The sequence below is a fragment of the Acanthochromis polyacanthus genome, chromosome 5, assembly GCF_021347895.1.
Source record: "Acanthochromis polyacanthus isolate Apoly-LR-REF ecotype Palm Island chromosome 5, KAUST_Apoly_ChrSc, whole genome shotgun sequence".
In the NCBI taxonomy this organism is placed as follows: domain Eukaryota; kingdom Metazoa; phylum Chordata; class Actinopteri; family Pomacentridae; genus Acanthochromis; species Acanthochromis polyacanthus.
In genome coordinates this window covers 12,462,729-12,480,905 of record NC_067117.1, presented here as the reverse complement: position 1 = coordinate 12,480,905, position 18,177 = coordinate 12,462,729, and the positions used below count along the sequence as shown (strand labels likewise).

The following is an 18,177-nucleotide window of genomic DNA, read 5'->3' as shown; positions in this document are numbered from 1 at the left end:
ATTTGTGAGGCTCCTCTTTTGATACAATTTTTCAATAACCATAAAACAAGACAGACATACGAACACAAGACAAGACAGCTACTGTGTAAGGCATATATTTACACTTTGCTGTAAATCTCTAGAGCTAACAAGGACCATGCTCTCTGTACATGAAATTATTAAAATTGTGAACACACAGGCAGACACTAAGTACATGCTTAAAAGAAGTTAATAGTCAGCTGCAGAGAAAATCCCCAACTTTTGAATAAAATCACTATTTAATTTCTGGTCTAAGCAAAAATGGGAAACGTGATCATGTATGTGTTTGGATGGTAAAGTAATGTATGTCGGGCAGGTAGCTGAGCCTCAGACGCTGCACGTGTGCTGCTCTGATGGCGCTCACACAGTTAACATGACTCCTCTCCTCAGGGTTCACACAGCGCTGCGTTTCCCAGCTGCTGCTCCAAAGGATAAACCATCCTCCACACAGCGGTTTGAGTATTGAATTACACACTTTTCAATGGGCCAGTTTCACATCTGTCTGCCTTCCGTGTTTCCTCAGAAAACAATAAATAGACCAGAGCAAACAAAGCTTTCCGCCCCCATGAGGGATCAGGTTTGATCATCAACAGCCCAGAAAGCTTCGGTGGCGTTCAGACACACACACAAACACACACACGGTGTATACCTGACTCATTTCTGTCTTTCTTTAAAAAAATCATTTATATATATATATATATGCATTTTTTTGTCTACATCTTTTACTGTTCTGATTGTTGAGCAGCCTGTTCGGGTTTATTTTATAAAAATATTCTAGGAATACTTCAAAAAATATCTTGTAAATGCTGTAATGTTTAAAATTGTACATGCTATGAACTGAAGAGGCACATGACCCTGAAGGGGAAAAGCTCCGTTTGCTCAAATGCATTTATTGGTTCCTTTGAGACATGAACCGTTTGACTTAAAAGAAAAATAAATAAAAATAGACACCGTTTAGTGGGCAGTAAGATATTGTCATAGCTTCATTTTAATATTAGAATTACATTTAATTTTACATTTTGGACAAATCCACACTCTATAATTGATAAAATTCAGGGTAAAATTCACCAAATGTCAGGCTCACTTTGTTTTTGGGTTGAAGAGGAGTTCAGATAACATACATCGCACCTCTGTGTGGAATGATTTAAGAATGAAATGACCCAGATGCTTGTTTTTTTTTTTCCCGACAGTTCAACAAATGAAGCAAATCAGCTTTTATATTCACCTCTAACGGCGGCATGATAAGACCATCACTGCGTACTCATTTATAAGCCGTGGATGGACACAGAAACATACAACAAATATTTGAAGAAGCTTTTTCCAAACTGAGACAAAAACATTGAGAAGTTTTTTTCCCCCCTCTCAGCAAAAATAGTAAGCATGGTTAAACCTTCGGCTGTGCATTCGCGTCACAAGTAGAGTCTACAACAGCAGTGAGTCACTCCAGCCTGACTTTGAAGAGTCAGAGAGTACCTGCAGTTCCTCGTAGGTCCCCGATACTGTCATGCTCAAGCATATTTGGCACTCATTTGATTGATAAATTCATATATTAGTCACAAAGTCAGGCCAACCTGCATGTAAATACACAAAATCAGTCACAGAAATGTACAGTTCAGATGCATGTACATCACCCTCTGGTGGCGATTACACCCTTGTACCAGACAAAAACAACTCAGATTTAAAAACAAAACAAAATACACAGTAATATTATGAGATATTACAGTTTTCTGATTCTTTCAGTATTTTTGACAGAGTTCTATCTCGTAGCATGGATAGGAAGTTGAGGTTTTACAATATGTTGTTTAGATTATCTGTGGGACACGTGACTGTGAAAAGGGATGTACAAAAATGATGATGATGATGACGATGATGAGGATGAGGATGTGTCACGCTAACCGCTGGCCCTTCTGTTCTCACTGCACTCTTATAATCTGACTCACTCGTGTGTGTTTTTGGTTTTCGTCTCACACATTAAATGGAAAAGTACACAAAAACAGACCTCGGGAAAGAGTTTTATTTCCACATTCTTCAGCACTATGAGAAGAAATGGCAGCTGATGAGAGATCTGATTGTTGTGAAGTTCAGCATCGTCACATGACAGTTTCATGACAAAAACACTAACTTTACTCATAATCAATGTACGCTACACAGCATACTAGTCGCGATTCACACCTTTGCGGTCACACTGAGTTTGGCTGTTTCACTGCTGAGCACATTATTTAGATGGTATTCGGTCTCATGATAATAATAATCAGATTCACTCAGTTTCGAATTCTGCAACTTGAAGGAATGCTTCCACATTTTAACAAGCAGGCTTATTCACCTTCTTGTTGAAATCAAAGAATATTACAACACCACCCTCGCGTCTAAATATAAAGCAGCAGCTCAGTGACTGTTGGCTTAGTTTAAGACTGGAAACTGGTGGACACTTTCAGAAAATCTGCCTATCAGCTCCTGGGAAGCTCAATCATTTGGATTTTTAATTAACCCACTATATCATTTTTTAGTTAATGTATGTAAAAAAAATATAAAAAAGGAAAAATAAATTACTGCTTTCAGGACAATCTCATGTTCACAGAAAGTGACTTTCTATGGAGCTGGTTGCACAACAAACCCTGTCACAGGAACCTCCTCTAAAATCCCAACATGTTGTTCTAGTACTTGGTTTTCATCCAGATTAAACAACTGAGCTCCCACAGTTGTGAACTTCTGTAACTGAGTGCCCTGTGTCTCAGTAGTACCCATAGACTGTATATATAGTGGACGTAGCATCTGGCTCCAGAATTGAAGCCAACCCGGAAGTGTCAAAAACTTGCAATATCACGCCGTCCGCTAGGGTTGGCTCCAAAAAGCTTTTTCTCCATAGACCCCAATTCATTTTTGGAAAAAATAAAATTTGATAGACTGATTTCTACAGCTCAGGATGTTTTTCCCGTTAGTTTTCATGGTCAAATGAGAGATCAGGTGGCCGATCTTAAAATAAATCAATACTGAATTTAAATAAATCGTTAAAGTTGGCGGAGCCAGGGGGCGTGGCTATACTTGATGGACAGCAACAGAAGCCTCTGCGGTAAAATGTGGGTGGGATAAGAGAATCCTCAGCCAATCCTGCCCCTAGTTGCTCTCCGGTCCAGTCTATTTGTTGACGCTTTTTACATCACTGGCTCCAAAAAAATCCAAAACGGCGACCAGGAAGTAGCAAAATCCGGGCTTCATTTTCTCGGCCTTGAAACCAACGGGTGATGTCACGGTTTAGTTTACGCCTGGTAGTACCACAGGGCACTTAACATTAGCACTGCTCATGTGAAACTGTCACCATAATCATTAGATATATCCTGATAAACAAAGACTTTGCGTTCCATATCTAATATTTTATCTGACTAAAAACCCCTTCACATCTGTTGTGCACAATAGCCCTATGTGCCTCTAGGCAACTCAGTGTCATTGCTTTCTTAATTGCAGGCACTCTGTAAAACTGTTGCAATGCCTGGATTGTGCCAGTATTTGTACAAGCTATTGATAAAGCCTCAAAAATATACACAAGTGGGCACTTGAACTTGGGCATTCTGCCATGCAGCCACTGGAACAGACCCAACATCTCCATCAGTGAGCTTTCAAACTGCTTCCCCAGTTTCCAGCGTGTTCGCTCAACGAAGCTAACAAGCTGCTGGCGCAGACACGAGAGTGGCATCGATCTAAAATCTCAGCAAGAAAGCGACATCCCAAAATGCCAAGCTTCAACAGACATTTTAAAGACAGAACGTTTTACAACAATCAGGAATTTGCACATTTTCAAATTACAGCAACCATAACAGTGAAATCACCTTCACCAAAGCCCCTTTCAATCCCATCAGTCTTTAAACCTTCAACAAGCGCAGGTTTTTCAGATTTTTTTTTTTAAACAGGCTTCCCTCATAAACAGCAGTGAAAACATTTCTCCAGCTTGAATATGCAAGGCACAATGAGAAATTCTTCAAATGGTCAAAGACATGCGCTCACATTTGTACAATAAACACGGAGCGAGCCCTTTTGCGAACAACCCCTTCAATAAATTGAGCTCGGGGAACCTAATCACACGTCATTATCGACTTGTGGTGTCTTGTCCTGCAAATTACACCAGCAGAGACAACTGTACCAATAAGAACCTCTTAACCCTTTTTGACACCTGTGTGAATCGCGCCTCGGCATCAACACTGAAGCTAATGAAAGTCGAATGCCTGAGATAACATCGACACCAGACCTATAATAATGAATAATGAGGTGGAGCTGCACTTTGTTCAAACTCAAGTGCAGCAACTGAACGTTAGCGCTTCAGGCTGAAAGATCTGAAAAACAATCACTTCATGTAATCGATATTTATAACACAGTAAACATAGATGGAAATGATGCAGTAAGAATTGGTTTTGGTGTGATGAGGTTACCGAATCAGAACAAAGATAGTTAAACACATTTCAACATGGACTTTTTCTTCTACCTTTTTTTTTTTTTTTTAAATAAATGACCATAAAATCACATGTAACAATATTCGGAGAATTAGATGAACCACTTGCTGATTCCTGTATGATACATCGCCACTGCTTGGAAGATGTAATACAATAAAACTGAAGTACTGGCAATGGTCACCTACTGTATGGCACTGGTAATAGAGGTAACTGACAATCAAGAAAACAGGCATCATCTCTTTTTTCTTCTTTTTCTTTTGTACTTCCATAGTTAAATTCGCTCTATGAAAAGTAAACATTGTACCTGAATAATAAGACTGCTGATTCACAGAAAAACAGGTGATTAAATACAGTAAGCCCACAGCTCTATAGACTACATTTAAATTCACACTTCACATATGGTCCGATTTAGATCGACAAACAAGAATTCACCTATTTTGCAAAAGTAACATCCCTCCGTTCAAAAATGTCTTTGCTTTGAATACAGTCAGGAACGACAAGTTGGCCTTTTATGTAGAACTTTCATTTTCAAAAATTCCCAATTCTTAACTTCTGATTGAGGGTTTTTTTAAGCTTTTTATGCTGTGAATGTGCATTCATGTCTGAACTAATCAACTATTTGTGTGACTTATTGTATAAATTGAACGTTTGAGGATTTGGTCAGAAAAAACTGAGAAATGGTGCTGCATTTGTCATTATTTCATTTTAACTTCTTTAAGCAGATCCAAAATGAAAGATGACGTCTGGAATTCTGGAGAAAGATGAAAGGAACGTCTATGAACAGTGATTAGGTAACAGAGTGAACTGCCAACTATGTACTGGATGGAATCACATACGCCACTCTAAGCAATTAATCAACAAAAGACAGCCAGATTAATTAATAATGACAGTGATTAGAAAACAGTTACAAAATGTACCATGTAAAATTAACACACCAATAATATACTTTAAATTTTGAACTGACAATCTGATAACTAAAACAATCATTTGCCATCGTTTAAAGCAAAAACCAAACCTTTGCTGATTACAGCTTTCATACATGAGCATTTACGCTTTTCACGCGTATTAGAGAAAGTGAATATGTGTGGACTTTCAAATGTCTTCTGTTCAAAAAGCAGTCAGATTTGATGTGCACGTCATGGGAAAAACAAAATGCCTCCATTTCTTGGAGCATTTTTGTTACCTAATGCATTTTGATGACTAAACGATTTCAATTTCAAGTGCCAATTTATTACAAAAGTATGCAAACGTTTTCACCAAATATCTGAAAAATATGAAGATCAACAGTTATTTAGCACCCATGTAATGCCAAAAGATCTTTGTAATGCCATACAGATCATTATAATGCAAAAACTGCTCGTCCTTGTTCTATGTTAATAAAATAATTAAAAATATCTGAAAAATAACTGAAACATAAAAAGTTGGCTATCTTCTTTAGTTTCAGCTACATCTAAATGATTTCTGTCTGTGATGTTTTGTGGCTCAGTTGGATAACGGTGATCTACACTCCATGCCAAACGTAAAATCCTCTTTTGAGATGATTTTCTCTCTGCTCCAGCAATTCTAATTCTGTTTCTCACCACCCGCCGCATGCAGATGGTCCCCTATAAGCCGGGTTCTGCTCGAGGTTTCTTCCCGTTAAAAGGTTTTCTTGCACTGTCGCCTTGGCTGCTCTGGGGTCAGGCATATGGGTTCGTAAAGCGTCTGAGACATTTGACTGTAATGACGCATATAAATAAAATTGAATTGAAAATTGAATGAATAATTGTACACAGAAGCCAAAGAAACCCCATTCCAGAGTTAAGAATCTACATCGTCTGTGTTGGCCTCTGTTCTATAAAAAAGCCAACTCAGCTAAATGCCATATACATCTGCATTTGAAGCCTGCACATGTGAAGTCCAGAACATTCAGCCTTCCTCGATCAGATGAAAACATCAACCATGAGCTCTCACAAAAAGGTAACGCATCAGTGGGCCTGTGCTTCCATTACTGCTCCTGCCGACAGCCAGCTAGTACAAAAAAAACAAAACACACAAAACAATCTTGATGAAATGAAATTGGGCCGAATGGAACATTCTGAAATGTACGTGACATTTTTACTGCTCGGAAATAATCTCAGAGAACACAACAATGCTACTATAACAACATGTTAAGAGATCCACACCTTTTTCACTTTGATAAAACCTGTAGCTTACATGGCTACTGTTATATGTACATGTAGCAGCATAAAACCACCCTGACAGTGACTATCAACCACAAGATCACCACTCTTCCATCTCCCCGAAATGGCTGTCGATGTGGATGAGGTGGAATGTGCAGTTTTATATTTAGTTTGTATCATCCTAAAAAGCTGGATTTCTTCTTTCATTTTTTTAAGTTTGTCCCCGACTGATACCATCTCATGCTTCCTGTCCAATAGGGTATTCCATCAATCAACCAATATCCAAAAAAGTTCCAGCAGCACCACCTTTGATTTCCACCATATTCAGTCTGTGTGCCATAGGTCCAAGGAAGGTAGGACAGGTTCCTGTAATAGTGCATTTTAGGCCTCCTTTTGGCCTAGATTTTCAATATGAAGGTGACAGAACACCAATTCAATATTTTGAAGTTTTGACAACAGTACACAAAGATTCTTGCAAAAGTTTCAGAGTGGTGCTATTACACATGGTGAAATGTGTTGTATTCATGAAATGTCAATTCGCCCCTAATAAAGTAGGTCCTGCAGCCACACAAACAGCTGAGTCTTCAACAGGGTTAAGCATGTCATAAATCCATACTAAAGAAAGAAATGCTGTTTATATTTTTTTAAATTAAATGGCATACAGAAGCCTTTCAAACATGGGCGAAATTAGATTTTCGGGTTTTTTCAGGAATCCACCCTCCATAAAAGTTTCACACCAGACTAGGGCTAAAAACATGATGTTTGCAACTAGCAGTGAAAAATGAAATGTTCCTGTGAATTCATGCTTCTAGCTTGCACATTTCAAGAATTATGGACCTCTGAAGTAGTACCTGAATGACGGCTATCAGATTTAGGCCGAAACCTACCCCTTATAATTGGGTAAAGCAAAATGTGTACACATATGACCAAAAACCTGTTTGCTATCTCTTGGACCTAATGGCACACGAAACGAATATAATCAAACAGAAATGGTGCGCTGGAGCCATTCGTACTTGAGATGAATGACCCTATAGTTCTACAATCCTAATGGCACGTTTGATTTGATCATCATCGTACAGTTCAATAAGTTTGGCACTTAAAATATAATCAGTCTTTCTTTTCTTTAAAATATAATTAAGCACAGTTATAACAGTAACACACCGGTGTCCAGTGTAATTTGAGGTAAACTTGGTCTCCATATTACCGACTGACTACAAACGCTGGCTCACATGGAAAACAGAATAATACATTAAAACTAAGAAAAAAGAAAAAACGATTGAAAATAAAAAATAAATAAATAATATCTGACTTAAAGGTTGATAAATAGCCTCACAAAATAAAATTCTTCACTTGATTACCCTTTAAACAGACCATGCACACCTGACAACTGACAGATACAGATCAGCACATTTCGTGTAGGTTATAGCTTAATGCCACTATTTGAGGTTTTCGATGTCTCCGTCAGGAACATTTAATAACCCTATCTACATTGCTGTCTAATAAATGTCCACGAAATTTGGCCCTGTTTTGGTAAAACGATGTAACCTTCGGCTCCAGCGGCGTGGGAGTGGTGACGAAAGAGCGTTTCAGTGGCACAGGGTCGAAAGTGCAACGTGACAACGTGAGAAACTCCTGCAGGTCTGATGATACGCAGGAGGTGAAGAGATATGCTACTTTTCAATTGCTGCATGTTGACAGAAGGGACCGAAGCTCATTTAAATCCATGTGCTACTTTACCATCACTCGGTTTAGTATAATTCTCCAAATAGCCAAATCTGCTCATTAGTTCAGCTTGATGGACGAAACAATTCCGAAAATAGATAAAATACAATTCCATAGGATTGTGTGCAAAATGCTCTATAGGCAACAGTAACAAATAATGGTCTCTACTAGCCACAACGTTAGACTTAAGTGCTTGTGATGAGGTATGAGTATTGGCCATCTGGAGGAACCATTAACCAACCGCTCTACGTCTTCTGTGATGACGCTCAGTATTTAAGTAAAAATATCACGTTGATGCAAGTAATGATAAGAGCAACAATAGTTGTGAGAGTAGATGTGTTTGAGAATTAGAATTTGCTAAACAGTATGGTAATGACTGCTTCCACTGAAAACAGAGTCTCTCCTCTCTGTAACCAAGCATAGAGTCACAAATATGTACAGAAGTATATATGAGACTTTATGCTTCTATATAAATATCCATATATCCAGCAAATGGTATTTGCAGTAAAAACCGCACATTCGCAAGAGAGTTCACACCAAATATCAGATAAATAACACAGAATAAATGGCAAATTCTCCTCAGAGATTTCTCATTTCCTTTTATATGCACAGATAGGTTTCAGTAAGTTTCTAATTAGGTACCTGTACTGTATTAGTCAGCCCGACAGTTGAATGGATGGATGACAGTGAAGGGTCCAGTGTGCTAAGGTGAGGAAAGCCTTCATCTTCTTCGTCGCTCCTCAGTTTGAACACCGTTTTACAGAGGCAGGTCTGTGCTGTTGTGGCGAGTCTTTCTGGAAGTCCCATCATCCCTGGGCAGAGCTTTCTGCAGGTTGGACATGGCAGCGGTCTTCTTTAGGTCGATGACTGCGTAGCATTCACTGCGCCGGGGTGCCTGCGGCCCACATTTTTTGGGTGGTAGGCGCTGGTGCTGTGGCTGGGTCTGGGCACCCCCTGCTGAGGCCTTGGCAGGGAGGTTCTCCCTCCAGGTCCACCTGGATGTAATTCAGCTGCCGCGACGGAGGCATGTGGCTGTGCTCACAGCCCCCGACCCCGACCTCGATCGCCTGCGAAATCAAAGCTAAATATTCTCCCCCCTCTGTCTGGCTGACACGGCCGTGGATGCGGGGGACAAGCGTGTCGAAGCCGGGGAGGCTGGACCTGCTCTGTGTTTACATAGTTCTGCAGGGCATCTCTGTGGATGCCCGGCTGTCCTGGTGGTACCCGTTGGGTGTCCCAGGACCTTCTGAGAACTCATACTCATCAAAGTCCTCCTCCCTTCGTAGTCCTCTTCGTCCTGATCGTCATCTTCCTCTTCCTGCTCATCATCCGCTGCAGAGCCCTGTACTCCCACACCGGGGGCAGAGAGGGTAGGTTCTCGTAGTTGAGCAGAGCTGTCCGACGATGCCCTCCACCCATGCCCCTCACAGGCGTAGCCCTGCGGGGGAAGAGACGATGGGCCGTGGGGGTGGAGTGCATGAGGGAATGGGAGTGACTGTCCCCGTGCTGCTGCTGCTGCTTGAACCCACAGACTGCGACACGCTGCTGGGACTCAGACGCTGCTTCCGGACGCCCCGAAGCCCGTTTATGTTTTCGTAGGTGAGCTCACCGCTCTGGCAGCCGTCCGGGTGGTCGAGGCCGGGTGCCGGTGTGAGTGGTGATGAAAATGGTAGGAGTGAGAGTTGCACAGGTGCATAGAGGGTTCGTCTCCTTCCGTCTCTGACCCTGCTGCTCCCTCTACTGGCTGAAGGCTGTGTGGATTGTGCCCATGCCTCTCCCTCTCTCTCTCCAGTAGATGGTTGTGCCGGGGTCGGGCCAGCATGAATTTGACCTCCTGTGACGACGGCTGCAAGAACACCTGAGGGTCTTTATGCTCGTCGAGGGGACAGCACCTCAGGTTGGACTGTGGATTCCCTTGGCCGCCGACAGGCATGGCTCCCCGTGTTGTTTCAGGGAAAGTGCTTGGCCGAACCTCTGGTAGAGAGTGCACACAGTGACGCATAGAGAGATCTCCCTCATACTCACAGTATTTACATAGGTGTGGGTCTGTTGGTAAAAAATTAAACCAGGTTTAGACTGCGACCTTGCACAGATAAAGTGAGCTATAAAAGCGTACAAACAAGTCGTACCTGGTCCTCCAAACCCATGAGGCTATGTCCATGATCATCGGCGAGAGAGGGTTGGGAGGAATCACCTCTGATTGGATAACCGGGGTATCCATTGGGAAAAGCCTGGACAGGAAATGCTGGAGCTGCAAACATTTAGAAGATGATGTGAAGACACAGACAAAGAGAAAGAGAAAGAGATCATGCGTAGGTTGATGTGTGCAAGAATCCCAAACGAGAGAAAGCCATGTGCTGTGAAAAGCATCAGACTTTGAAAAGTAAGAAGAGCAGCTGATAGTTGCTTATTTCTGTTTTCCATCTAGCCAATGGCCAAAATTCATCTTAGGATTCAGTAGCAGCACCCATTTTCATTGTGATGTCCAGCTAAATGAATCAGGGGGTGATAATAGACATTTTTCCTCATTCATTAAAGTAACCTTATAACCTAAAAGCCTTTTGGTCTGCATTAAAGACAAATAAATCACAATCAAATTATAGTTTCATAAAATCAACCTTTTGTCATAACAGATGTAACGTCACTTAAATCATTTTAATCCAACGTTGCTTATTTCACTTTATGAGGACTAGTCTTTGACAGAAAAATTCTCCAAAGTGATATTTCAGGGTTATTTTGTCAACTTCTATGTACTGAACAGTCCGTCTCGCAGACTAACATTGGGGACGGATCACATCACTTCAGTGGAACCTACAGGGTTTTCTTGTCAATGGCTTTTACAACTAAAAACTTTAAAGCAAATCATGCAAGCAACATTATGATTTCATGCTTCCCAGCAAAAATTCAGGTGTTTTTATGTCATGTGCGTCCGGAAAAACCTCTCAGCGTTTTGAAAAAAGCAACTGTGGGTTCCTGTTTTTGTCTGATAACTGGTAAAATTTGATCATATCAGCAAGAGTATCTCACCAAATTAAAGAGACTTATCCACACCAAAGTGAATCATCTGAGACCAGGAGCAGCACTGCAAACAACACCATCAACCGAAGTCAAAACTAAAGCAGAACGAGAGCAGGAACAGATGCTGCTAACATCCAAATGTCCAACATAGCTCTAACACTAACTTTGTCAAAGAGGGTGCTCAATGATGTGTATTTTCAGCAACATTTTGCCTGAAATGTAAATATTGCTTAGTCGGATGATCTGTCTTAATTATTTTGAAATAATAACACTTTAATCACAAGGCCCAGGGTTTACCTAAGTGCTTTACATTTCTAAATGAAACAAGATGTCAGTACCACAGAGTCTCTCATTTGTTGTCTTTAAACCTGCAGCAGGTGATTGTTTTTACCACTGGGGGGCAGTGGAAACCACTCAAACTTTACTACAGTGAACTTGTTAGCATACAGATGCATATTCACACAGACACACACTAAGCCACACATCCACTCTCTTATAGCTCTGTTTTGCTCTCGACTAATTCCTGAGAAAAACTTGTGACTTTTTAAATGCTGAGTGCTGAGGAGTTTACTCCAGAGTAAGTTCAACATATTCAGGCTTTCTTTGTGTTAAATGGCTTGAAAAAAAACTAAAACACTAAGACACCAAGTTCCACAATGGGGGCCATCAATTTTCTTTGTTAATGAGGTTTTTGCTTTTAACACTAAGCGTGCTCCCATAAAACATGATGTCCGATGCATCATTTGACTCCTTTCCACACAGAATGGACCAAACATGTGCCTTCCATGCCTATTTTACCTACTTTCTACATTGTTGCAATGAAAAACTGTGAAATTTATTACGGCAAAAGGCACTGGAGAGGAATGCTGGTAGAAAAATGTTAATTGTGTAAGTTCATATATACATAGATAATCTGCCACTTATTTCTTCTAACAACTACACATCAGAGCTCTTAAACTTAAATATTCGTACATTTAATCACAATAATCAAAAAGCGTATAGAAGTCTGGCACTGTATCATAGCGACAGATATGTGGAACTCAGTTTTGCTTTGGGACACGTCAACGTAAAAAATAAATTGAATACTCTCTGTGATAAACGATAATCGACTAATCAATTCTCTAATCTGTGTCTGTCAGAAACAAGCGTGACAACATCATGCATTTTCTGCTTTAGCAATTGAATGTATGAACTGGTTAAAAAGGTGTCGCTTCTTATAGTCGAAAAAATTCCAAAATTCTGAACATAACACAACATAAGAACAAAAGTTAGCGATGCAGCATCAGTTACCATGTAGCAGGTTGAAAGAGTCAGTGGTGTGAGATTGTCTGGTCTGGTTTTAGGCTCAACATACTTAAGTCACTCATTCATTTCATTTCCTGGTATACTCATGTGATTTAGCTTTGGTTTTTATAGCTGCTTGCCTCTCACTATAAGAGCAGTGACACTAAACAAAAACATTAAAGCTACTGTACAGCTAAACACTGAACTGAAACTGGCCATAGAGATCTGAAAAGCTGAGCACGGCTGTAGATGTGGGGGACAATCATCTGTAGCTTCCTCACTATGAGACACTTCTGTTTACATTGTCATTTGTTAGTTATTCTAAACACATTGAATATGCAGCTTTACTGGATTAAATAACAAAACAAACTATTGAATGCAGTCTCTTTAATGATATGAACGCGTGGGACTTCTTGATTTGTTGGATGGTCAGAGGAAAAGGAAGTTGTGGCACTCAGTTACTCATGCAGTAACAGACAGATGTACTCTTTTAAATCTATTCTTAAAACTTGCTTTTACCGTATGGCCTTTTCATTGTTTTCACTGGGTTTTTATGGGATCTTAGTGGCTTTTAATTTTAATTGTTTGGTCTTATTTGGTTGTACTGTGAATCACTTGGTAATTGTGGGGATTGTTTTGAAGCATCTCTTTAGGTAATAGATTAGATTTAGACGTCCTGCAGGAAACCTGCAAACAAGACAGACAATCACCTGTCACTCATTAAGTCCAAACAAAGCTTAACATGTTAGACAAGAACAGCCTATTGGATTGGTGCTGTACTTTCTGCATCTACGAGTATGCGAGGGTCTGCACAGCCTAAATTTCCTCATCTCATGTTTGCGAGAGTCCATGTGGACCCAAACACAGATATCCTTGTGCTTCCATTCATTCATTTTCTTCAATTTATTTGGTATTGGGTCACAGTGGAAGCAGGTTAAGCAGGTCATTCTAGATGTCCCTCCTCTCCTGGAGGATCCTGAGATGTTTCAAGGCCAGATGAGATATGGAATCCCTTTCAGCAACTTCCGGTTCTATCCTGGGGTCCCTTTTCAACTGGATATGTCAAGGAAACCCCTTAAGGAAGGCGCTCCAGAGGCATCCAAATCAGATGCCTGAGCCACCTTTGCTGGCTTCTTTTGACTTAAAGGAGCAGCAAATCTAGTTCCTCACCCTTTGGACCAGGGGTCATTAACTGGCCGACCGAGGTCCGGATCTGGACCCAGACGTCGCCTTATACGGACCCGGACCTGAAATCAGTAAACTGCAATGGAATTCTAAATGTGACAGGTCGCTTCTAGTTTACCAGCACGGCTTTTCCAGTGTTTACGGTGCTGGTTTATCAGCTCAGGAAACACACAGACAAACTAGGTATGAGTTCATCCATCCCACGTGATGCTACTCGGCCAACGAAGTCTCTGCATTGCAGAAGCCAAATGTTGCAGCTCTGCATTCAGAAAACAGTTGAGAGGCGAGGGACAGACGAGACGACAGACCGTGGTCACATGCTGACCATGTTTGGCTCAACATACAGCTGCAAGGAAGCTTTCTCAACTATGAACACAATCAAAACTAAATATCACTCCAGACTAACCAATGAGCTCCAAATGTGTTTGAGAACGACCCTGACACCATTCACGCCACGATTCAAAACACTGGCAGCTCAGTTCTCCCATTAAGCAGCAGGGATATAAGGGGAGTGATATAAGATACGAACAAAATGTAAAAGTGTTTAATTGTTTAATTTTTTTGAGATTTAGGTATTGTGAAAGATGTATATAAATTAGTTCAGGTTGGTAAGTGGTTATTTTTTCCAGTTCTGCACTTTATTTTAAGATACAGTTATATCAAAAGTTATTTATAAATGTTGTCAAAAATGTTTTTGAATCGTTCTGAATTTATTTGATTTGATGGTCAGTTATTAATTATATGCAGATGCTAATAAAACTACTGGTTTACATCAACATATATCACACTAATTCAAGTTAGACATTATGATGTTCCGGACCTTTGCTTTAATACTTTTTCTGCGATTAGACTGCTTTGAATTTTAGTTGCATACCCTGCTATAGAGTAAACTTATTTTGGCTGCCTGTATCAGCAAAGTCAACATTTCCGTCACTACTTAAAGCTCATGACTATAGGTGACGGTTGGTACAAAGACCAACTGGTAAATCCAGTCTTCACCGCAATGGTTCAGCACAACGCCTGCATTACTGTGGATGCCGCACCTCTGGACCTCCTCGTGTAGCTCAAAGTTTGCTCACACAACATAACTACGCTATGAGAGCAGCAGCGCTTTTGCTGGGAATATGTTGATACATACCACTATGCTTGTATAGTCCTTTGAGCAGACTATAAATGAGTACAACATCAACAGCTGTGTCTGTACAGTTTGCAGCTGTCCATCTGGTAGGGAGCACAATCAAGGCTTTAGTCACTTATGGCACTTTTCCATTAGGACTTACTCGGCTCGACTCTACTCGGTTTGTGAGGTTTTCCATTAGGACTGGTACCAGGTACTATTTTAGTACCTACTCGGCCAGGGTTCCAAGCGAGCTGAGTTGAGCCGATAGTGTGACGTGGCCTCAGTTTCTCGATCTTGTCGTTATGCCCTCTACAACATCAGGAAGATCAGACCCTTCCTGACCCAACAGGCCACACAACTTCTGGTTCAGGCTCTTGTGATGTCACGCATTGACTACTGCAACTCTCTTCTGGCAGGTCTCCCCACATGCACAGTCAAACCTCTACAGATGATCCAGAATGCAGCAGCACGTCTGGTCTTCAACCAGCCCAAAAGAGCTCATGTCACTCCCCTGTTCATCTCCCTTCACTGGCTTCCAGTTGCAGCCAGAATCAAATTCAAAACTCTCCTCCTGGCTTACAAAACATTTACAAGAACGGCCCCAGCCTACCTGGATTCCCTGATCCAGGTCTACTCCCCTTCACGCCCACTTCGCTCTGCATGTGAGAGACGCCTGGTGCTTCCAGGCCAGCACTGCTTGATATCTCTAACCAGACTCTTCTCCTCTGTTATTCCCAAATGGTGGAACAAACTACCAAACTCTGTGCGTTCTGCTGAGTCCCTTTCTACTTTTAAGAGACAATTGAAGACTCAATTGTTCAGAGAACACCTAAGCACTTAATCCGACTCCACCTTAGGGGTAGAATAAGTCAGGTGGTCCAAAACCCAGCACTTATTTAGCACTAACAAAGTTGAGAAAAAAAAAAGGGGGGGGGGGGGGGGGGGGGGGGGGGGGTTGGCACTTCTTCTGCAACTTGCTGGCAAACACCTTTGACCAATCGCACTTTTTGCACTTACTAAAGGTTTTCTTTATGTCTGAATTCTTGCTTGTGTTGTACGTCGCTTTGGACAAAACCGTCTGCTAAATGAATTGTAGAATTGTCTACAGAGTGCAGGCCACTGATTGGACAGGGAGTGACAACACAAGAGAGTGACTCCTTCACGAAACCAGTGAGTGTTTTGTGACTTCAAGAAATTTTTTACATTACTTGTCCCATTGGTGGCAAACTCACTTTAAACAAACAAGTATATATTGAAGTACCGTTCTTGTTCTCCTGTATGCAGACAATAAGCTAGCTAGTTAGCCATCAACGCTAACTCCGTGGCCGGGCCGCCATGCTATGACGTCTCCACCCACGATGAGGTGGTACTCAATTGTAATGGAAAACGACCTAAACCCGAGTTGAGTCAAGTAGGTGCTAATGTAAAAGCGCCGATAATATAGCTGCTTGCTTTTAACATTAGATACCCTGGGATAAATGTGGTTTAAATTGCCTATAAGTAATTTAAATACTTATATATATATTTAAGGCTACAATCCTACTTTTTTAAATGGTAGAATTTCTTGTGGAATCTTGTGTTGTGACAATGTTAACAACATTAAACTGTAATTCATTCATCATGTCCAAACGAACCTGAGTTCAATAATTCATCAATATCCTAATTTCTTGCAAGGCAGTGACCAGAGAAAAAGTAGTGATTACGATACCTTGTCACCCAAACCTGCTTGTCTTGAGGTGGATGTCTGGGCTGATGTGCTGAAGCTCTGCTCTACCAGGTGCTATTGAATACCTTTGTATCTCTGACTCACTCCAACTCTATTAATAACTTTAAAAAAATCAGCTAAATTTATGGTTCTACTGCTGCATGCAAGTTCCACAATTACTCTCAGATCAAGTGTATAATTAACCAGACGCCTCTACTTGTGTTTGTGGCGGCTGTGTGACTCACTGTTGGGAGTCTGTGGTGTGCGAGACATGTCCATCTCCGGTGTGTGGCCGCTGCGACTCATCATCATTGACTCTTCCACCACGTTGATGCTGTTACATTGCATCAGCTCCTGGAGCAGATTAAAGATTTCCTCTGCCCGGGAACACTTGAATGCAAAGATTCCTAATCGAAGGAGGAAAAGGAGGGAGATGTTGAGGTACAATCAACAACTGATCACAATATAAATTGAAAAAAATCCCAGCTCACATATGAATAAATGGTTACATAAGATTTACAAATAACAAAGCACATCTGATGGCTGTGGCAATGAATTTTCCATTTTTGTTTGGTCCTTTAATTTGAAAGTCAACAGTCATCTGGGGCTAGTCTTAATTTACATCTTTTCTTGTTCTAGTAAATCTTTTAAATCACAAAACCAAAGTTACAATTGTGAAACAGGTTGTGTGTACCAATCATGTGTAACGCTTATGTTAAGATCAGACAGTATTTTCTTCATTATGTGTCCACTGAACATCACAGAGACACAAATTCTTGCAGCAATTTGTCAAGAGATATGCCAGACAAAAAGCTGGATCCCAACTAGTCAGAACTTGAGTGACGCTTGGACCAACTTTGCAACAACATACCTGCAACTTTCTGAACTGACAATCCTACATTCACACTTATGTCACGCTGCCGATTTGTGAGCTGTGACAAAAACCCAATCACATCGATCCAACAGTCATGTACCAGAGACAGAGAACCAGAGAAAACGAGCCGTACCCTGCCCAGTCTGACAGCGGCGGCCGCTCTCGAAAGAAAACAGGTTGGAGTCGGTAGCCGTAGCGACGCAGGCAGAGATACGGCCACCGGATGGCGTCTCTCTTGGCGGGTGTTGAAGGATGAGCTCGGTCTGGGTGAGCTCCATGATCCAGAGCCCAGCTATTACCTTCATCATCCACATTGGTGACCTGCAAACACAATGAGAGAAGACAGTGTGAGGTAGAATGCTTCAGTACTCTAAACTAATTTGGTTTATTACAGCACAATGTTATATAAGCGATTAGAAGCACAAAAAATTAAACACACACATCAGAAACTTTCATAACACCAACCTTAAATTTGGTGAGGATGGTTGTCTCGGATGGGGTCTCTGTACAGACAGCTCCAACAGCTCCCCATAGCTTCAGGCAGGCCAGCTGAAACCTGTCATGGTTGAAGGAAGCATCGCACACGGCTCTTAGCAACGACATCATCAAGCACCACCGAGCTTCTAGACATTCACACACACAAGCTC

The 18,177-nt window shown here is 41.2% G+C and overlaps 2 protein-coding genes across 2 annotated transcripts in view; both read right to left on the bottom strand.

The window, feature by feature from the left end:
- The window catches only part of LOC110947903 (sodium- and chloride-dependent GABA transporter 2-like), a 39,295-nt gene extending 30,227 nt beyond the window's left edge, over nucleotides 1-9,068 (bottom strand). The window contains exon 1 of the mRNA XM_051947950.1: nucleotides 8,987-9,068. The gene's annotated coding sequence lies outside the window, so the exon portion shown is untranslated. The remainder of the gene's footprint in view (nucleotides 1-8,986) is intronic.
- Nucleotides 9,069-9,074: 6 nt separating this feature from the next.
- Nucleotides 9,075-18,064, bottom strand: frs3 (fibroblast growth factor receptor substrate 3). Its single transcript, XM_051947949.1, is given in 19 exon segments — nucleotides 9,075-9,303; nucleotides 9,305-9,415; nucleotides 9,417-9,552; nucleotides 9,555-9,623; nucleotides 9,626-9,676; nucleotides 9,679-9,770; nucleotides 9,772-9,817; nucleotides 9,820-9,849; nucleotides 9,852-9,980; nucleotides 9,983-10,360; nucleotides 10,363-10,390; nucleotides 10,474-10,595; nucleotides 16,902-17,063; nucleotides 17,664-17,715; nucleotides 17,717-17,773; nucleotides 17,776-17,821; nucleotides 17,823-17,851; nucleotides 17,996-18,010; nucleotides 18,012-18,064. Coding segments are annotated over 19 exon segments (1,806 nt in total). The 5' UTR covers nucleotides 18,063-18,064; the 3' UTR covers nucleotides 9,075-9,101.
- Between the last annotated feature and the right edge of the window lie 113 nt (nucleotides 18,065-18,177).